The sequence below is a fragment of the Lonchura striata genome, chromosome 17 (assembly GCF_050655825.1).
Source record: "Lonchura striata isolate lonStrDom1 chromosome 17, ASM5065582v1, whole genome shotgun sequence".
Classification (NCBI taxonomy): Eukaryota; Metazoa; Chordata; class Aves; order Passeriformes; family Estrildidae; genus Lonchura; species Lonchura striata.
The window spans coordinates 13,559,914-13,581,209 of NC_140719.1; the positions used below are offsets into that span (position 1 = coordinate 13,559,914).

Below are 21,296 nucleotides of genomic sequence, written 5' to 3' on the forward strand. Positions count from 1 at the left end.
ACCACAAGGCTTAGAAAGACAGCCAAAAAAGACAAAGTTTACCATTTTAAATGAACTGCAAAATTTATTACAGTGGTTTGCTCCTGACAAGGAAGTTGGTAACCTTCTGCCTGGGAAGAAAGGGGGAGGAGTGGGGAAGGGCAGGGATGAGAGGGAGGAAAGGATGTAAGAGACAGAGAGAGACACTTAAGGACACTTTTCAATTTCTGAAAATAAAATGTCTTTTACCTCCCAAAACATTTTCTCCAGTTAAGTTCACAAAAAGAAGAAGGTGAAACCAAACCACAGACTTCAGGAGGAAAATGCACAAACGTGTTAAAGCAGAGACAAACATGCTCTTTCTTCTGTGTCTAACAAGCTTCACAAACGGCGCGGCTCCGGGCGCAGCCTCTGTGGCTCCTCAAGGCACCGGCTCTGCAGAGCCGCAGCGGCCCCTGGGCACGGGGACATCCCTGCCCTGGGAACAACCCTGAACAACCCCGGCCATGCTGCAGGACCCCCAGAGCTGGGGGCTGTGGGGCAGGGGCTGTGCCAGCCCCGGTGATGGGGCAGAGGAGAGAGAGCACGGCTGAGACCGAGAGAAAGCAACAGTGAGAGTCCAGCACGGCCCAGTTTGGGGGGGCTGAGACCCCCAGTGCTCCCAGTCCTGTCAGTGAGCCCCAACCCCATGATGGGAGAGGGACAGAGAGCTCTCTGCCTGTGGCATTGGCACAGTTGGCACAGCATTTGCTGTCCCCTGGGGACATGGCAGAGCGAAGGAGGGGGCCAGGAGGCCCAGCATGAAGTGCAGGACAATCCTTATTCCTCCTTACCCACTCACTCAGCAGATAAATGCAGGGGGGGCATTGCAGAGCTCCCCAGGTTTCCCCGAGATCCTGGGCACGTGCTGGAGCTTGCACCTCCCTCCTGCCTGGCTGCTCTGCCCCCATACCAGTGGGCAGGAGTGAGCTGTGCTGCCCACGGGCAGCTCTGGGCTCTGGGCACTGCAGCTGCCACAGAACTGCTGCCTCCAGCACCAGCAGGCACCAGGAAAACGCACCTCAGCTGAGGATTCAGCACTGCCCATCCCTGCCTGCCCTGTCTTGGCCAGGGCAGCTTCAGGACAGAGCTGGCAGCAATTGGGACCCGGCATCTGCCCCTTGGGGTCCTGGCACTGCCGCAAGGGCCTGACATCTCCAGCCCAGCCCCTGCATTCTGTGTGGATTTCCTCCAGAAATCCACCACCTCTGTGTTCTCTAGTGCCTGGAGACACCTCAACCACCATAAAACCACAGCCTGGAGGGGTTTCACCTCCCCTCTCTCCTGCCCCATGCACGAGGGGCCCTGAGACATGGGCAGGGTCGGGGAGGGATGGTGGCAGTCAAGAAACAGCTGGTGGAGGCAGCAGGAGAAGAGCAGAAATAGGAGAAAAGCCAGGACAGGCTTTCCCCTTCCTTGCTGCTGCTGAGCTGGGTTGGCAAGTGACAGGTTTGGGCACCAGGTGTGCAGTGGAGCTGGAGGTCAGCACTGCCGACAGGGCAGTGCCAAGCCACGGCCCTGCAGCCTCAACTGTCCTTGCTGCGTACGAAACCTTCTGGGGCGTTTCCAATAGCAGAGGTTAAATAGCATCACTGAGGAAGGCAGGGTGGGAGACGGCGCCTGCCAGCCCCGGGCACCAGCCCTGCCCCTGCAGGAGGCACTGGGGTGCTGCCGGGTCCTGCGGGTGGCCGCTCAAGTCCGCTTGGCGTGCAGCATCTCGATGAGGAGGTTGTTGCAGGGCACCTCCCCGCTGAGGTGCTTGTGGTACAGGTACTCCTCAGCCTGCAGGCTCAGCGCCCGGACCTCGGCCAGCCACAGCAGCAGCTGGCGGAACTTGTCCGTGGAGTGGGGGTAGTGGCACACCGTGTACTCCAGCAGCGCCGCGTTGGCCTTCTCCTGAGCATCCTTGGCCAGCGTGTGGTTCTCCAGGTACTTCACGTCTGCAGGGGGGAGGATGGGCATGAGATGGTGCCAAACTCATGGGTCTGCCCCATCTGTGCCACACTGTGCTGGGTGGGCCAGGAGGGACCCGCACTCCTGGGTCAGTGTCCCTCCTGCGTGAAAACACAGTGCAGGAGGGGACCCATGCCCCATCCCCACCCAGCGTGGGCTCTCCATCCCTACCCTGCTGCCAGGTCTGCCCTGATGCTGAAGACAGATTCCAAAGCCCCTGGCAGCAGGACTGGTGTCTCCCTGCCCCTGCTGCCCAGGAAGCTGCAAAGCCAGAAGGTGTTGCCAGCTGTGCCAGCACGTTGGGAGTCGCTGCCGTCAGCCCTCCTTAATTCCTGAAGGCCGAGGAAGCGGCTGAATTAATTCCCTGATAAACCTGGTCTTTCCAATGTGGCAACCAGGCTCACCAGCCTGGAAACCCTAATCCTCCATGCCTCGGCAGGGCCACAGCAGCTTCCCATAATCCTGCTGCCAGCTCCGGTGCCAGCGGGGCAGTGACAGCTCAGCAGGCAGCGGCACTGAGGTGCAGGCAGGGTCAATCGCCCCCGGTGGCTTTAGGAACCAGTGCTGGGCACTGCCTCATCACCACCTGAAGCTGCACACAGCCATGGTCCCACTCACCTGCCCAGCAGAAACCTCGCTGCCAACCCTGGCACGGCCCACCCAGGGCACGAGGATTTAATGGATTCACTGTGCAGGACGAGGCACTTGGGAGCAGTGCCTCGGTCACAGCCCCTCTGGCTGTGCTGCACACAGACCCTGATGTGCCAAATTCCACCTGGAAATGGGGAAATCTGGGCACAGGGGCTGGCCAGGGCAGCTGGGAGTTTGGGGCTCCCTTGGAGGGATCGTGGTGCCCAAGGCTGCCGCAGCCCGGCCGGGGGTCAGAGCCGGGAGCAGAGTGTGGGGGTCCCTGGAGCCCCAGGGAGGGGAGGCACAGCACAGCCGGGGGCCCGTGAGCCCCCAGGGAGCCCCACCCGGGCCATGCCCACGGCCACGGGCACTGCGGGGGCAGGCACAAAGGGCACAGGTTGTGCCAATTTGCAGCGGATCAGATCACCCTTCCCTTTTCACTCTGACAGCACATTTGCTCCAATTGTCTCCTGCTACCCGGGTTGTTGTTATGAAATCTCTTTATCTGCATAAGGTTATTGTGCATGTCATTAAAAAAAAGAAGTTATATTGATAAATGTCAAATCTATCCCCTGAGTTGGCTCAACAATAGCTAGTTCTACTCGATGAACTCACCTGGTTCTCTGAAAGACCCTATTCACTGTTTAATTGAATATTTGAATAATCTTTTCATTCCTGCAAGGAATAAAGAATGTTGTCCAAATAACATTGACTCACTTCATTTAGAGACACTGCAGCAGTTGCAAAGACTGTCCTGTGACAAAGCCTCCCATCACACATACAGATATGCCTGGGATTATTTCTATGCCCTCAAGTGTTCTTCCTATTCACAGCTCCTTTTGTTTGGGAGAAGCTGCTGATAAATTGCAAACGCTTAAGGGAATGTGGGCTATAAAAGCCTCTCTTCCTCCCCTCCCCAAGAGTAGCTGCTTCATGAATGTAAGTCATGAAATCGAATGATAGGTCAATCCATTAAGGCTCTATTAAGCCCTTCTGTAGAACAAAGCTAACCTGTGCCGTCCTCATAAATATTGCTATTTTGAGAAGCCCTAATTTTAATTAAATCTCTTTACCTGCTCAGGAGAGAAATCTATTTAGAACTCAAATGGCAGCTCTTGTGAACAGGGCTTGGCTTTGACTGTGCTGTGGCAGAGTGGTAAATGTGGAAATTCTCTTGTTAAAGGCAATTACATCCTGCACATAATACACAATCCCGTCCTCTACAGCTGAGCCTACGAAGGGCAAATTACTCCAAGTGAGCTCTGCAATATGGAGAGAAAAAGTTGCATTTGGGGCAAAATGATGCATGGGAAAACACAGCTTTTGGATTCTACGCCCTCCCTGAAAGCCGCTGCTCTAAGGAAGCCATCGGGGGGACAGTGCTCCTGCTCGCTGTGCTGTGCCATGCCAGGGGACACGGGGGGACCCGGGCAGCACGGGGGGACCTGCCCCTCCTGGTGCTGAGAGCGCGGGGCAGCAGCCGGGGCAGGTCCCGGCTCGGGCTACGAGCCCCCCCGGCTCGTTCACTTCCCAGCCTGGGCACTGTTTGTGCCACACCTTATCACTGCTTGGGCAGCGAATTATCGTCTCTCGTTTCTGCGGGTTTCTAAACAGCTCCGGGGAAAGGAAAGCTGAGGGAGGAGATGCTGCAGCTGCAGGACGGGATAGCAGCGCAGCTCCCACCGCCGGGGCCTGGACGGACCCCGCGGGTGCGGGAGTGCAAACACAGAGCCGAGGCACTGGCACAGGGACGGGGCGGGGATGGGGACAAGGCTGGGGACGGGGACAAGGCTGGGGATGGGGATGGCTCTGCCACAGGCGGCGGGGGGCTCACCGTGCGCTCGGCCGACACAGGGCTCCCAGGGCAGGAGCTGCGCCAGCCCCGGCGCGTTTCGGCCCTGGCAGCAGCGCGCAGGGCTCCGCCGTTATTTAGTCTGGGTGAGGTGGGAGGTGTGAGCTGCGCCGACCGCAGGCTCCGGGCTGAGCCTAATCAGGAGCGCGGAGCGCGGCCCCGCGCCGTGCCCGGGCTCGCTGACGCAGAGCCGGGCAGATACGGGCCCGGCCCGGCCGCCTCTGTCAGCACCCCTCTGTCAACACCCCTCTGTCAACACCCCTCTGTCAACACCCTGTTTTCCGCAGCCGTATCAGCGCCCGTTCCCCTGCCCGCTGTGATGGGCCAGTGACCAAAACAGGCTCCGCTTGGCCAGAGGGATGACAATGTCCCCTGCAGCTGGAGCAGAGCCCGGCCCCGCAGCGGGAGACGTTTGTGTCCCGGGACAAGAGAGGGGACGTACAGGTGGCAGCTCTCCATCCCGCTCCTCCTTAAAAGCCCCTCTGTCGCACAGCCGGACCCTGGGCTGCGTGTGCCCCCTCCGGCCCCGCTGCCAGCCAGGCTCCGCAGCGGCTGCCCTCGCCCCAGTGTCCCCCGCTGCACTCACCGAGGCTGAAGAGGATGAGGAACTTGAGGCAGACGAATTCATGCCGGTCCACCTGGAGCGAGTGCAAGTGCAGGACGAGCTCCTGCGCCCGCAGCACCAGCGTGTTCAGGATGGAGCCGGCCTGGGCTGCGATGGCCGACATGTCCACCTGCCAGGACAGGGGTGGCATCAGCTTGGGCAGCCAGTCCCCAGTCCCACCACAACCTGCTGCAGGGCACCTCACTCCCATCCCACCACTGACAGTACAGGTGGGTATATTGATCTCTCCATAAGCAACATTATTCTCCAGAACCAGGAGCTGTGTGGCAGGATGGGACAGGATGGAACCTTCTGCACAAGCAGACCCAGAGTGTAACAACACCATCTGCCTGCCCTATGCTGAGCTGGCCACACTGGGACAAAAGAAAGAAAGAAGTCACTCCATTTCCCCATGCAGCCCCTTCCCATCCCCACTGCTCCTCCACAGCACCACCACGGTCCCAGAGGCTGTTTCTCACCTCCTGGCCAGTGACCAGCAGCACGCTGTGCTCCTTGCCATGCTGCAGCTGTCGGTAGATGTGGTCAAACACCAGCAGCTCACTCCAGCAATTCTGCAGCAGCTTCATCTGGTCACCCACCTGAAACAGAGCAGGAGCAGCACGGCTGACACCCACCGTGCTGCAGTGCACAGCACCCACCCTGTGCCTGGCAGGCATCCCATGGGAGGGGCTGTCCCCTGGGGTGAGCAGGGAGAGCTGGAGCTGCACCCCAGAAAGGGGGACCCTGGGCTGGAGGACAGGAGATGGGCAGGTGGCTTTGCAGAGCTGGCTTCAGAGCAGCTCAACATGTTTCAGTGGCACTTGCAGGCTCTTATCAGCACGGGTCTTCCCCCAGCAGGCACAACCTCCTCAAATCGCACACAAATTTTAACAAAATGACTGTGGGAGGGACACGCGATGGCTGCACAAAGGGCCTTGTGTCCAGACAGCCCCTCTGGATACTTTAAAATGAAAGAAGACAGTGCCCATCCTGGACTCCCTGGCAGGATGGCAGGCTGGGGGGCAGCAGGGCCGTGGGGGAGCCGCCGGGCACGGGACATCGCTGAGCCCTGCAGCTGCCAGCCCGGCCCTGCCCGCGCACCAACGCACACCACGCGCACTGTGCACATGTGCTGCTGTGTGTGTGTGCCCAGAGAAACACCTGGGCCTGTCCCTGTGAGGGGCTGGAGCCAGGACACCGGCTGGAGGGGCCCCCAGAGGTCTCGCAGGGCACCGGGCACTGCGAGCAGCAGCAGTGACTGGCGGGATGAGCTGCCAGAGCCAACAGCTGCTTTTGGAAGAACCAAAAGGCCCCGGAGCTGTGGCATGCTGCCTTCCCCACTGTCCTGCCAAGAAACACCACGGGTCACTGGCTTCATCCCCTCAACACTGCTCTCCACTGAACCCCAACTCATTTCCACAAAGAACTGAACTCCTGCCCTGCCTGGACTCCCCTCTGCTGTGGGGCCAGTGCAGGGAAAGGGTTGGGATTACGGTACTGCCTCCACCCCCGCCCCAGGAGCAAATCCAGTGCCAGCAGCCCAGCCCTGCAGGGCCATTGTGCTCCCCCGTTAATAGAGGGAAGACAGATGCAGCATCACAGGGCTGGATAATGCCCTCGTTCTGCTGAAGAGGCTGCAATAAACCCGCGCTGGGAGATTGCAAAAGGAATAGAAGCCAGATGAGAAAGAGCTTTATGGTCTCAGAGCCGGCATTCCCTGTGAGCCGCCGGGATTTGTCTCTCAAGGGTGGTGGGTGGCCAGAGCCGGGCGTGCAGCAGCGCAGGGAATCAGATGGGGTGGGAAGGCAGTGACAGTGCCTGCCTGCAGGGCCGTGGGCACTGTGGCTGGGCTGTGGCACCTCTCCTGCCCGCCTGCAGGGCTCTCCCTCATCCCCCAGCCAGTGTAGCAGCAGCCATTCGTGGCCCAGCACTTCAGAGTGTGAGGCTCCTGGTCAGCTGCTCAACAAAACCCTGGGGAAAAGCTCATTGTGCACTAAACCCAAACGGAGACTGTCTGCAGCCGTGGTGACCCCTGCCAGCAGGCGAGTGGCCGGCTGTGGCGGTGGCCAGCCCGAGCAGGGAGCTGGGGCCAGCCCAGCTGCACGATCCCGGCCGGTGCCGAGTGCCTCTGCTCTGGCTCAGTCACGGTGTTGTTTTGGAAGTTCTTTCCTGTGCCTCATTCCTGAGCGGGAAGAGCTCCAGAAGAGACAGACAGAAGGTCTTGCCTTGAAAACTATTCTAAAAAATTAGCTTTTCCAAAGAAAGCGCCTCAACAATTTTGAAATCTTATTTTCTTCCTTTAAAAATTGCTAATCAGCTTCTCCCAAACCCTGAGGGGTGTTTGGCTCTCTCCCTGAAGCCACTCAGCAGCACATTTCACCCTTTGTGGCTGTTCCTTTGCCAGCATGCTCCGATGTGCCGTGGAGCTTCCTGGGAACGTCGCAGTGCACCAGAACCACATGGCCATGGCACGGGGGAAAGTGCCTGGGGACACGATGGAGTGGGCTGGGGGCTCCATGGGCCAGTCAGAGCTGGCTGGGGTCTGTGGAGTTGTCCCCAGCACCAAGCTGGGTGTCCCCATGCCCGGCTGGGTGGCAGCGGGCACCCCCACAGCCCCGCTCCAGCGCTGGGCAGGGACTCAGCCTGGGGGTCACCGCGGGCACCCCGCCCTGGCCTGGCCTGAAGGAGCAGGGGGCTGCTAATGGAGGGCACTCAAAGGCAATCAATCCTCCCAGCCAGGCGGCAGCACACACGCTCACTGTTAAAAGTTAAGCAAAGGATCTTCCTCTTTTAATGTCAAGGCTTTTCCTCGGAGTGCTTTATCAAAGGCCTGATGCAAGCTGTCTTTGAGAGGCAGTCCTTATCTTTTTTTGAAGCGAGCATTTAACCCATATCCAAAACACGTGGTGAAACCCTCCCCACACTGGAAGAGCAATCCTTGATGGGCTGCAACCCACAGAAAATGCAATTCTCCATGGGAAAGGGTCTGGGATGGTGCTGGAGGGGGGGCAGGGCATGCAGAGGCAGGGACGGTGCTGCCCAGGCACGGAGCTGCAGGCCCTGCATGTGGGTGTAGTTTTAAATCTTCTGCAACCTTCCCTGTGGGTTCATAGGTACAAGGTGAGGGAGCCCCTGCAAGTGTTGGGGCTCCCCAGAATGTGCTCAGGCCACGCAGGGATGGTGCAGCCCCACAGCGCTCACTGCTCCCTGCACGGCTGGTTCAGGGCAGCCCCACCTGGGTACCACGGCTTTAGGAAGGAGAGTGCCCCACCAGCAGCTCCTCTTTGGCAGGAAGCCCTGAGCTGGTGCCAGGACATCCATCCCCAGCCACGGGCCCAAGCAGCACACAGGTGCCCTGGCCTGTCCTCACCACACAGATGCCCTCCGGGTCTAACCCCATATCTCAGGTGCAGGATTTGCCCCACAGCCCTCTGGCAAGTGTGTGGCACATGTCAGCACCCCAAGCAGCCCCAGCAATTATTGAGTGCAAGCAGATCCTATCACTTTGGCTACTGAGAAGTGTGAAAGTGGATTGGTGTCCACCAGCCACCCGCAATGGAAAACCCACACACGCCCAAGGTGTTAATGGTCAGTGCAGGTCCCCATTGCCCTGCCCAGATACCACCACGATGTTAATCTTAAAACAAATAGCCATCAGCAGCAGTGTGGCCAGGCCAGGATCCCATTCCCTGCTGGCTCCCAGGCTGCTGCAGCCCCGGCTGCACGGGCACCACGACTCTGCGGGCAGGGCTGCGCTGGCCGGGGCGCCACAGGCAGGGCAGCGTCACATTTCCCCCAGTGCATGGGATGCTAAACATTGCTGCAGCATCCACCACCAGAAGGAGATTTTAAATCTGCCAAAAAACGCTCTGGCCATTGGCCAGGAGATGGGGTCAAGATGACCCACATGTTAAAGGCAGAGAAGCAATTGACTGCAAATGGGCTTTGTCGTGGCTCTGGGATCTCTAAGCACAGCTGAGGGAGAGCAGCCCAGCAGACAGACCCAGTGACCACAGGGACCCCTGGGTCTGTGGGAACAGTGCTGCCCTCAGCATCCCCCCATCCCTGGAGCTTGCCTCTGGATGGAAGGCAAGCTTGCCCCAGGCCCTTGGCACAAAAGGGCTGAGGAAGGGTCAGCACCATCCCACCACCCTGGGGCTGTGCCATGCCCCTCTGGTGGCACAGGGACCCACAGCACACCCAGCCCAGCCTGGCCTTCGGGCTGGAACCGTGGCAATTTGTTTAACATTCCTGGCTGCTCATCCCAATCTAAAGGTCACTGCAACCCTGTGTTCACGATATTGATATGTAGGTATGGCAGTGACACCTATATAAACTAGGCTGTGCAGGACGTGTGTGCATAAACCACACCAAAACCAGACACAATGTGAGCGTGCAAGCACACGTGCGTGCATGCACATCCTCTGTCTGTCTCCATATACATATAAAAAAATTACATCTGAAAGGACAAAGTTGCCTGAGACTCACAACCCAACAAAATATATTTCACCCCCGGCCTATATTTTTCTTCCTGAAAAGATGCTGCAAATCTTCCCTCAGTCCTGACACATCTCATCTAGACTCAGTTAAAGTTCGTATTTATGGGCGTCAGCGCTGACCTCTTCCACCTCCGCCCGCGCGGCCTCGCGCCGCGGCTGCCTGGCCGGCCCTCGATAAACAAGCGGGCCCCCAAATCCCCTCTGCCGAGCAGCGTTATTAGTCTTGCCTCCGAAGGCCAGCGCAGTCCGTAATTCTCCTCCTGGTGACACGAGATGAACGCCGCGACATCAGTCTCGCGGCGGATTGGCATGGGGACCCTCGTTTGTCAGTGGCAGACTGACAGAATTACTGGCCCTTAAATGAAACGATATATCTGGGAAGTTAAATCTGTTTTCAATCTGACTGCCCCGCGCCTGCGGGCGGACGTGGCGTGCGAGCCGATGTCAAGAGGCCATTAGCCCCTGGCCCCCCTCCTTCCCCTGGTGCCGTGGTGGAGCCAGGGGGGCTCTCCCCAGTGTCGCCCAGCCCAGCCACCACGCCAGGAGTGTGGAGACAGCAAAGCACCCGTTCTGGCCCTGGGCAGATTGCTGGGGTGGGAATGGGAATGGGAACAAGACTGGCCAGCTCCAGGGGAAACTGCTCCCATTGTCCCCGGGCAGGCACCAAAGGCTCATCCCAACCAGGCGTGAGCCAGCAGTTCCCCACGTCCCTGAAAATTTGCTCCTTCCTCTCCAGGCTCCCTGTGAGGGCCCGGGGAGAAGCCAGGTCTCTGCTAACAGCCCTGTGGAAAGAGCATGAGTGAGCTCAGGCAGGGCAATCCATGAGGGGCAATCTGCCCACACCTCCCCTTCTCACCTGCCTGCACCTCCTCCCATGTAGTGCCAGCCTGGCACAGTGCCCTGCAGTGCCTTTCCAGCCTGGATCCTGCACTGGGAATGCCAACAGCCCTTCCCTGCTGGGGCTGGAGACCATCACCTTCACACAGACCTTCCTGGGGGATGGAGAGGGCTGCTGGCAGCCCTGCCCTGAGGAGCCCGGAGCCCCCAGAGGGGACTGCCAGTGCCATGGATCCTGGAGATTGCCATGTTCCTCCGTGCTGGCTTTAGGGCAGAGCCATAAACCCTGCACTAGCAGGAGCTCATTTACTGCCCCAGCAGCTGCCTGCTTTTATGTGCCAGGCAGGAGCAGGAATGAGGACTCAAGTTCTCAGACCTGCTCCTGCTTCCCACTGGCTGCTCTCTCATGCCTCAGGAAAAGCCTCTGCCCTGGCCAGGGAGGATGAGCTGTGTGGGGTGGGCAGAGGCAGGGGCAGCCCCAGGTAGGGGCACCGGGGATACCGGGCACCTCTGCTCCGTGCTGGGGCTCTGTGCACGGTGGGAGCCAAGGATGGCCATGCCTCATTCTCCCTCTCCCACTGGAGCCAGGGTGAGCTGTGCGTCCTGCAGTCCCCGGCGCTGGGAGATGCTGGGAATGCACCCCACCATCACCATGTGGATAAGGCAAAAAGTTGAGCCCCCAGGATGGCAGTGATGGATGTGGGCACCTGCTGAGCACTGAACCCCCTGTCCTGAGCATGGCAGGGCAGCTCTGGTACCAGCTCTACACCTGGTAGCTCTGCCCAGGTGAGGCCTGTGGCACTGCCATCCCCCTCAGAGTCCCACGGCAGGAGGAGCAGCCGCCAACACCGATTCACACAGGAACAGCCTATTTTGGTGGCACAAATCACGCTGACAATGGAGTTACAAGGCTACACAGCTATACAGCTGGGAACTGAATTTACACTGTTTACAATATCTCCTGCAAAACAACAACCACCCTGTTCCCAAAATCCAGGCTGGACACTGATATGATTGAAACAAGCCCAACCCACCCCCACAATGCCATTTCCTGACACTGTTCTGAACGACAGGGGCTATTTTGAGCCACGAGCCTAGGCCACACTCAGCCCCACAGCACCCATGGCACAGGGAAGAGCCTGGTCCTATCCTACAGGACAGTCCCACTGGGAGAAAGTGATTTTGGCCAAAGCTAAGCAGCACAATCTCATGCTGGAAACACAAGAAAGCACCTGAGTCTCATCACAGCTGCCCCAGGATGTTGCTCTCTGGGTTTTGGCCATGTTGCAAAATTTTCTCTCCCATTTTTGCAGTTTGGGATCTTAGGTCAGCCCAGAACATGAATGGAAAATTTCTGAAAACTTGGCAAGGTGTGCAGGATGGCAGAAGCTGCTCCAGCCCTGCTGACCCTCCCCTGGCCACAGTAAATGCTCAGGGACATTTGCTAGAGGGGATGTCTCGGCAGGGCGGAGGTCAGCTCCGTGTCCCCCAGCCGGGCACACTCGTGGGCTGCTGGCAGCAGACACCACAGCTCTGGAGCAGGCTCGGGCTGCCCCTGCTGCCTGGTGCTAACAGGACCCACCTGACCACATCGATTTTCCTCCTAAAGGCAGGGCAGAGAATTGTCTCAACTATAATTCCTCAATGTTACATTTTTCAATTATGTCTTGAGCTTGACACCACAGTCACTCTGCCGGCGATTGCCTCAACACCTGCCCCTGCCGTGATGAATCTGAAATCATTAGCCCCACACGACAGTGGGAATCGCTTCGGCATCGCAGCCAGGCCCCGGCACCTCCAGTCCTGCAGGGAGCTAGGAGCAGGACTGGCACATGGTAACAGATCTGCAGTGATGGCCCCAGGTTCATGCCCACGCGTGTTTCCCCGTCCTCACAACATTTCACCCTCAGTCCTGCCCACAGCCACATCTCGTCCTCACATCACGGCAGCCTCAGTCCTGCCTGTCCCCCATTGTCCCTGCAGAGCAGAGCCCATCCCACTGACAGGTCCTACCTCCAGCTCCTTGAAGAAGATGCAGCTCCGTGCCCACTCCACGATGGAGAAGAGGGTCTGGTCGGCCATCTTGCACATGAGGCCGAAGGTGCTGAGCTTCTCGTGCCGGCCTTTGCCCTGCTCTTGCTGCAGGCAGGACAGTATCCGTGCCTTCACCTGGGCCTCGTCGGGCTCCAGCTGCAGCAGCTTCAGGATGACCTCGGGAATGTCGGGGGGAGAGCTGCTGGGGTAGGTCTCTGGGTACATGTAAGCAGGCACGGCCTCATGGGCATTTGTGTAGTGGTCAGGGTACTCAGACTTGATGGTGCGGTTGGGGAAGGAGGGGTAGTGGTAGCCGGGCAGCGGCGCGTGGCCGGGCACTGTCATGCCCAGGGAGGGCGTCCCGTAGGGGCTGCGCTCGTAATCCACGGGCGTCAGGGCGGCCGGGTTGGGCGGCAGGGTCTTGGACATGGCGTGGATGCTGTGGATGGTGGAGGACAGGCTGTAGTCACTCTGCACAGGGGACATGATCTGAGGCACGGTCTCCAGCTTGAAGCTGTTGGCTCGGATCAGAGCTTTCTTCTGCTGCTTTAAGGCACGGTCCCGCTTGTACATGGGTCCAAACTTGTTCCTCCCTCCACGCATCCGGTCTGCACGGACAGCTGGAGACAGAGAGAGGGCAGAGACTGCAGTGAACCCACACGAAGAGAGACCAGGCCTCCACAGGGCACAGAGAAAATGCTGGGGGACATGACTTAGTGGCAAAAAGGGTTTGGGGGACACTGGGGAAACCTTCCCAGAAAGCTGACAGCAGATTGTGTCACTCCCAGCGCAGCCAATGTCACCCTCAGAGCGTCTGGCGATTGCAGGAAAGGAGGACACATTTGGCTTTCACTACAAAACGAGCTGGGGGGAAAAGCAGCTTTCATTCCCTGTGGGTTGAGGGGACAGCCCTTAAAGCCTGAGCAAAGGAGGAGATTTGACACTCCCTTTAGTTTTAACAACCCGTGTCACTGGACCAGCCCTGGGATTTCTTTGTATCTGTAGAGCTGGGACCCCACAGTCCCCTCAGGACCCTGGTTCCCTCCATCCAGGCTGCACGTGCTACTTCTTAGCAGATCTCTGCCACTTTTTCGGGCAGCACGGCTGGCAGGTCGCAGTGGATGCACTTCACCTCACTGGACTCAGGCAGGAGGTTTCCAGCCCTGGGGGTGCCAGCCCTGGCGAGGGCTCTGCTGGAGCATCCCACTGGCAGAGTCCCTCTGACGGCTGCAGCAAAGCACATGCTCCCACCAAACCAAAAAGCCCCAAGGATCTGCCAACGTGCCAGGGAGCAGGTGCTTCTCTGCAGAAGGAGCCTGTCCTCCTGCACTGCCTTGCTGTGCTCCGGGGCTGCTGCCCGGGCATCTCCTCGGAGCAGCCTGGGATCGCTGGGAGGCAGGAGCGGGGGGCTGCGCGCAGCGGAGGAGTGCGCCGGCGAGAACAGCCCGCAGTGAGCATCAAAGGCAAAACCCTTCTGCTATCTTGTGTTCCCGCTGACAGCCAGCGGGTCTTGCTTTGCCTCTCAGCTGTTACCTCTGCCTTTCTTTCGCCTGCTTATCCTGGGGCTCGCAGCCAGCCCCCCCGGAGAGCTGGAGCACCTCCCCAGCGCTCCCAAGGCAGGCTGGAAAGGCGGAAGGGTGGCCGGGAGCAGCAGCATTTCCAGGACGAGCAGGAATGTGCTCCCAGGAGAGCCGCCCTGGCTTCCTCCCTCATTCTTTATTCATGAAAACAGCATCTCGCTGGGAGCGGGCTGCCAGCGGCAGCCTCTGAAGAGAGGGGTTCTGCGTCCCCGCTCCCGAGAGCCGCCCCACGCCCCTCTGGGCAGCCGAGAGCTGTCCCGGGCCAGCTCCTGACTCGGGTCCAAGGGAGGTGGCCACCCTCGGACGCGTGCACAGCCCAGCCGGGGTCTCACACAGGCAGACAGGCTGGCAGCCCGCGCTGGCACAGGCAGGTCTGGTAGCCCTGGCCACAAACCCCAGAGCCAGAGCACACCAAAAAACGAATCTCACACCCACTCGAAGTGATGTTATCCCACCACTGCTCGAGGTCGAGCACAGCGACGCCCAGAGATCACATCCCAAAGCAAACCCCTGTGACCCTGGGCAAGGGTGCTCAGGCAGAGACCCTCCTAGGGCTGCCTGCACTCCCACACGCAGCGAGAGGTGCTCACCGCCTGGTCTCACAAGCCCTCCAGAGGTAACTGCATATACCTCCTCCCCTCTCCCAGCAAGAACACAAAGGGAGAAAAGGCCTTTTAATTCCCTCCTGCTCTGCTTTTCCTGCTATTTGTGTTACACTTGGGATTGGGAGCAACTTGCCATTTGCTGTGTCCCAGCTGACAGCCGAGAGGAAAATGATGCATCCTGACCTTCAGGGCAAGGGGGCTCAAGTGGAGCCACCCAGGAAGTGCCTGCACCCCCACAACGACCCCAAAACCATCTGCAGGTGACTCCCGAGCCACAAACCCACACGGTGGCAGGAGCGGTCTCCAGCACCCTGCAGCCCCCCCTCCCTTCCCACTTGCACTGCCTTGCCTGCTCCATCCCTGTACAGAGCCCTGGCTGGGGCAGGCTGCTGGCCAGGCTCTGCCTCCCTTTGGCCACCTTTCTTTGCCTGGGCAGGAACACGGAAGGTGCCATGGGTAGTGCCTGCAGGGTGCCCAGGGCTGTGGGCAGCCTTCGGCCAGGGCTGTGCTTCTCCTCCGGGCAAGTTTCACTGCCACCTCCCTTCAGCCGCTTTGAAGGGTGCCTGTATCGACACTGTCAATCACCTCCCAAAATCAATCACCTCGAAGTTGCTGTTGTCCTGTGGACCTATAGACTCACCTCCAAAACATCACCTCAGATACTCGGGGTTGAAAAAGCTGGTCTCTTTTTTACTACAAAAGAGACGATTCCATGGGAATATTGCCCTCGGCTGGGCGATTTCTCGTCTGCCCAGCTCTGCTGAGGAGCCAACAGCAAGAAAACGCACACGGAAAGGCTGTTGGGACAGCTCTGGGACTAAAGCACCTCCACATATACACGACAAAAACTGCTGGAAAGGGACAAATTGAAACCATGCATTCTCACCCCGGACACCCCAAGCACTGTCCCTGCCCGTCTGTCGTGGGTCTCCAGCCCCTGCGCAGCGCCCAAATCCCCTTGCGACATCGATCAAAACAGCCAGAGCATGCACCGAGGCATTTAGGGCACCAGTAACTCCAGCCCAGGGAGGAGAGTGGAACTGGGATCTGTTTGGAAGGCAGCCCACGCCGGGAGTTTGCAGGGGCTGAGTTTGCAGGTCGATGTTGTGTCTTACTCCTGCGCTCCTGCTCGCAGGCTCCCAGCCCGCTCCCGAGCGGGCGGCCGCCCTGCCAGAACACGGAGCGCTTTCCGATGAACCGCGCCGTGCCCCGAGCAGCGAGCCCGGCGGCCGAGGGGCTCAGCCGGGCCACGGTCAGGCGGGAGGGTTCAGCCCACTCCCACCCCTGCAAAACGCAAACGATTTCCAGCGCGATGTGGGGAGGGGGCGGCTGACTCTGGGGTGGGGGGCTCCTTCTGCCTCTGCTTTTGCTCTGCCATCCGTGCCAAAGACCCGTCCCCTCAAATACGTGTCGCTGCCGGATGCCGAGCATTGCAGAACCCGCAGCACGGGCTGTCGGAGCCCGACTCTCATGTCGGGATCCTCTGCGCCGACATCAGAGAGAGGCGGCGGCTGTGGGGCTGCAATCGTCCCCCGGGGGTCAGAAATCCGTTATATTAAATGTCACCGAGAGGAAAAATATAATTCCTGGTGGGTCTGCGGCAGTTTTATTGCGATCCCCATAATTTTTAGCGTTTTTCCTTAAGTCTCGGCTTCTGGAATTAGGTGCTTAAGGAAAACAGTAATTTATTTGCTATTTCCCAACCTTCCTGCAAGCAAAAAAAAAAAAAAAAATCCTGGAAAGTTGAAGCCGTAGCAGCAAGAACCCCGGGGAAACAAACAAAATGAAACAAGGAAAAGAAGGAGACGACGCAAGAAAACGATTTTTTTCTTAACTTAGGAGATAAAAACGGAATCGAAGCGCTGGCGGGACTGACCGGCCCGGGGAGGTGGCGGGGACAGCGCGACCGGTCCCGGCAACTGCACAGTCCCCGCACAGTCCCGACCCAGTCCCCGGCCCCCGCCGCCCCCCGCCCGCCGTGCCGTGCCCGGGCCGTCCCTACCTTCCAGGCGCATCCCCACGGTGAGGCACTTCTGGAAGCGGCAGTAGGGGCAGCGCTTGCGCTGGGTCTTGTCGATCTTGCAGCTCTGGCTCTCGGTGCAGGTGTAGTGCTTGTTGTTCTGCACCGTGCGCTTGAAGAAGCCCTGCGGCGGCGGGCGGCGGCGATGCGGTGGGCACCGACACCGGCATCCCGGCACCGGCACCCCGTCCCCGCCACCCGCCTTCGGCAGAGGCTCCCGCCGCGCTCGGGGCTCCCGTCGCGGCCGCGCTCCCCTCCCGCCACCGGGCGCGAATCCGCCGCTAACGAAAACGGGCGAGAGAAGCCCCGCGGCCGGTCCCGCCGCCCCGGCCCCTGCAGAGCCCCCTCCCCGCTCCCTACGGAGCCCCGGACCCCTCTTCCCCGTGCAGCGCTTCCCGCACAGCCCCGGCCCCGCAAGGCGCCGGTCACGCAGAGCCCCGGCCCCGCTTCCCCGGCTCCGCACGGCCCCAGCTGCATTTCCCCGGCCCCGCACAGCCCCGGCTCCGCAGCCCCGGTCACGCAGAGCCCCGGCCCCGCTTCCCGGCTCCGCACGGCCCCAGCTGCATTTCCCCGGCCCCGCACAGCCCCGGCTCCGCAGCCCCGACCCCGCGCGCCCCGGCCGGTCCTACCTTGCAGCTCTCGCAGGTGAGAAGCCCGTAGTGGTACCCGGAGACCTTGTCCCCGCAGACCGGACACAGCTCGTCCAGGTCCTCATCATAAGAATAGTCCATCCCCTCCGGCGGCCCTGCTGCGGGACGAGCCGCGGTCAGCGGGACGGGATGGGACGGGGAAGGGGACGGAGGGCGGCCCCAGCCCCGGCGCTGGGTGCGGACCGGGAGTGGGCGCGGTGGAGACCGAGCGGCAGGTGCGGGAGCCGGAGCTCTTTATAGCGCCTGGAAGAGCATCTCCATGTTGGTGCGGGCTCACGGCCAGCCCCCCGGGGCTGGGGAACCTCCTCTGGGAGAGCGGGCGGCTCGCGGCGGCAGGGACGGGGCGGGGGCGGAGGGACCCGGCGGCCCGGGGACCGGGGACACCGCGGCCGGGCTGGGGAGCGGCTCGGCCAGGCCTCGGCAGCATCAGGGATCCCCCCAGGGACTCCCCCAGGGACAGGCAAGGGGCACCGCTCTGCGGGAAGGGACGCGAGACCCTCCTTGCTCCCCCACACCATCTGTGGGGAAAAAGTCCCCCAGCCTCTCTGGAGGGTCTGGCCTGAGAGAGGCAGGACCTGCTGAGAAGCAGGAATCTTGGGGCTGGAGCAAGATTCACCAGTCTGGGCAAGAGCCTGCTCTGCTCTGTGCACAGCCCTGGACCACCAGCTTTGTGAGAAAATACCAACACCCTCCACCAGCTGCCCCTGCAGCCCAGGGAGAGCTGTGTGGGGAACACTGGGTGTGCAGCTACTCCTGAAATCTCCTCTGGGGCCACCACTGAGGAGATGAGTTTGGACCTAGCACTGGCCACCCCACCAGGAGCACCCACTTCCAATGGTATCCTGGTCTGCCTGTCAGACAGCAGGTATTGAATCAGTGCTTCACAATTAGGGTTTCTTGATGAAATGCTCCATGACAGCAGCAGATCAGCACAGGAGCACCCCAGCTCCCTGCATGTCCTGTTTATCAGGATGCCCCCAGGCCACGGCCCTGGGATTTGGCTATGGGGAGCTGGAGGCTCCAGCTCTGAGCCAGACCCTGGAGCTGAGCCCGTCCTGCAGGGCTGATGCTGAGTCAGGGTGCAGAGCCTGTCCCAGCATGGTGGGACCTGCTGCCAGCACAGCAGCACCGGGGCCCGAGGATCTGGGAGCCTGGAGCCCCGGCACAGCTGAGGACTGAGCTGCTGGCAGTGCCCCGCAAAGGAAAGGCATGGCTGATGGCACCACACGGCTGATCCTGCCAGGCTGACCCTGCATGGTTTGTCCTGAAGGGCTCATCCCACAGATCTCATCCCACCTGGCTCACCCCTCACTCTCACCCCACACACCAGCTGCCCACGGTTAGGAAGCGGCGCTGGCAGGGAGAGTGGCAAACAGGAAACGGGCTCAGTGGAGCATCACCCCAGAGCCACCAGGAATGGAGCCCGGGCTAAGAATAGCAGCAGAGCGGTCTGCAGCGGGGCCAGCCGCTGCTCGGCTGGGAAGGAGCGCTCCCACCCCGGCGGAGCCCCGCGGCCAGTCGCCACGAGCTCCTGGGGGAGCTGCCAGGCAGCCACGGAGCAGGACCTGCCGTTCTGGAAAAGGAGCCCGGGAGGGGCTCTGAGTTGGAAGAACTGAGCAAACACTGCGAGGAACAAAAGCAACCCAGGCCTGAAGGCTGTGATCCCCACCAGCGCAGGATGGGGACAGGGCACAGACTTGGCCAACCCCAGGAGTCAAGGGGTCCCAGATGCCTCCCATGCCCACCAGGGCGTGAGGCTGCCTGTGTTCCTATGGGCAGCTCCCAACCCTTGGGTGACCAGGAACCCCCAGGCAGCACCAGCTGGGCTCCCAGAGCCCCTCAGCAGCCTGATCTGTCATTTCTGAGCAGCAGCTTGGCCACAGGGCCAAGACTCTGGTGAGGCCTCACTCTGCTGCCCGTGATCTGCAGAGCCGCCATCCCCACGCCCGCTGACGGGGACGGGACGGGAAGCGGAGGCCCACACACGACTCCTGCTTCCTCGTCAAGCCCTGCCGCGTCCCCAGCCCCGGCCTTGGCTGCCACCATGCCGGGGAATGGCGGCCGTGGCTGGGAGATGGCTGGGATGGGGACTGGGTTCCCCCCACGGACACGTACTCACCGCGAGGCGGCTGCACGGCTGCTGCGCGTGGGGCCGGCGGGTGGGAGAGCCTCGCTCGGCCACCGGCCAGGAGCTGTGACCCGAGGAGCCTCCGTGGGGTGCGGGTACCGCTGCCCTGTCCGCGGTAGGCTGGGGGATTTATGGGGACCTGCGTCTCTTGGGAAGGTGTTGGGGCTCTGGCTGCGCACACGCCGCCCCGGGCAGGACACCGGCCAATCTCCTCCCCATGGGGGCCAGGCTCAGCCAGGATGGACCCACTTCGGTGCCTTATTGGCTTCTGTAGCCACGTGACCATGATGAAAAACATCATAATTAAGCTACAAAATGCTGCCCATAAACTAGCATTAGAAAGTGACAGCGAAGATAAGTGGAACCCCTGCAGCAGATAAGGTGCCCCGGGAAGGAGATCCTGCAGGGAGGTGGGGGGCACCAGAGTGCCCCAGCACCCACGGCCACCCTGATTTATGGCCAAGGGCAGGAGGGAGGCGGCCGGGGGCACGGGGCAGGACACCTCTGAGAGGAACGTGAGCTCACCTCACCCACCCAGCACTGGGATGCCGGCACGGCCTCCTTGGCCCTGAGAGGTCTCCTCTGCAGGGGAGGACAGGAGGAGGCTCCTCCACACTCAGGGCCCCACTCCCAGGTCCCTGGGGCTCACAGCACCAGTGGTCAGCAGCTCTTCATTTGCCAGAACAGCACTCAGAGAAAGCCAGTGCCCCTGGGTCTAGGCAGCCACGCCTTGGCTGCGTTTTTGCCATGTGCGATTCCCCACATTTGACTGCCGTGCTTGGTCCTACCCATGGGCACTGTGCTGGCAGATCTTGGCTTCCGATTTCCCTGTGCAACACAGGAATTGCAGTGCCAAGGCAAGAGGCTGCATGAGAAACCCTTCCATCCTGTCAGAGTGGGGATCTGCTCTCACTGCCGGCCCCGTGCTCTGTCCATCCATCACCACGGTGTCTCCCCACATGTTTGCACAGTGTCCTGCTTTCTGCTTCATCCCACAGTGACGACACAGTGCCTTGAGAAGGGGTGGCTGCCTCAAACCCCACATCAGCCCAGCAGAGGCTGTGCCACGGCTCTGCTCTGGCCAAGCGGCTGCTGGCAACCAGGGAGGAACAGCAGAACCCACATTCCTGGGCTCGGGAAAGGCTTCGTCCTCTCTCTGTATCAGCACAGCCTGACATGGTGTGGCGGTGAGGCGCCCTGCAGTATTCCCATGCAGCATGAGGGAAGCAGTGAGCCCTGGGTGCTGAAGGGAGAGGAGTGGGAGTGCGGGCTGCACAGCCCTGCTTGTTTTTTCCTTGCTTTGCAGCTGAAGAGAGGAGAAAAACTAATGAAAACAGAGCTCTGGAAGAAGCGCCAGGCCTGGAGTGGCTTCCGCCCCGATCCCCAGCAATTATCAGCCACATGCCAGATGTTCCGATGCGATGCCAATGTCAGAGAAAATAAATCTGTGTCAGGTTCAAGGTCCCTGCCGGGCCGGCACACAGCGGCTCGCGGCTCAGCGCCGTGCGAGGCGGGACAGAGCTGCGGGCCGGCCGCGGCCGCTTCCTCCTGCCAGGCATTGTTCCCCTGGGAAGCCCCGGCCTCACACCGGCCACTTGCTATTTTTGCAGCAAGGTGCTTTCGGGGGTAAATACGTCCCTGCCGGCCTTGGGCACTTTCCTCTGCGCGGGGCCTGGCCAAGGCTGCGGCCTGGCTCCTGCGGCGGGCGCGCGGCTGCGGTCAGGGCCGCGCCGCCGGCCTCAGGGTGCATTTCTGAGGGTGGGTTTGGGAAGGGAGCGGCCGCACAGGCACCAGGCAGAGCCGGCTCCCAGCAGCTGTGGGGCTCCTGGGGACAGCGAGGAGGCAGACAGGTGACATTGTGGAAGCACAGCACCTAGGAGGGAAGG

General features: G+C 60.6%; 1 protein-coding gene across 2 annotated transcripts; it reads right to left on the reverse strand.

Moving 5' to 3' along the window:
• Positions 1-41: 41 nt before the first annotated feature.
• NR5A1 (nuclear receptor subfamily 5 group A member 1) lies at positions 42-19,867 on the reverse strand. 2 transcript variants are annotated; one of them, XM_085556375.1, is made up of 7 exons: positions 19,402-19,867; positions 17,262-17,380; positions 16,615-16,756; positions 12,407-13,047; positions 5,537-5,656; positions 5,040-5,187; positions 42-1,958 (listed from the first exon to the last, which is right to left on the reverse strand). In XM_085556375.1, exons 1-7 carry the CDS (start codon positions 19,709-19,711, stop codon positions 1,711-1,713), a joined length of 1,728 nt encoding a protein of 575 aa, XP_085412501.1. In that variant the 5' UTR covers positions 19,712-19,867; the 3' UTR covers positions 42-1,710. The 2 variants fall into 2 exon arrangements, with proteins under 2 accessions (XP_085412501.1, XP_021399481.3); XM_021543806.3 differs by having other exon boundaries at positions 17,262-17,377; positions 19,402-19,831.
• Between the last annotated feature and the right edge of the window lie 1,429 nt (positions 19,868-21,296).

Bases quoted from the DNA above. Each gene is read 5' to 3' on its own strand.
- NR5A1 (XM_085556375.1), bottom strand. From the start codon at position 19,711: ATGATGTTTTTCATCATGGTCACGTGGCTACAGAAGCCAATAAGGCAC. The intron at 13,048-16,614 runs GTAGGGACGGCC...CTCTGTCTCCAG, and splicing joins CGTGGGGATGCGCCTGGAAG to CTGTCCGTGCAGACCGGATG. The intron at 1,959-5,039 runs GTGAGTGCAGCG...TCCCCCCTGCAG, and splicing joins CCTCATCCTCTTCAGCCTCG to ACGTGAAGTACCTGGAGAAC.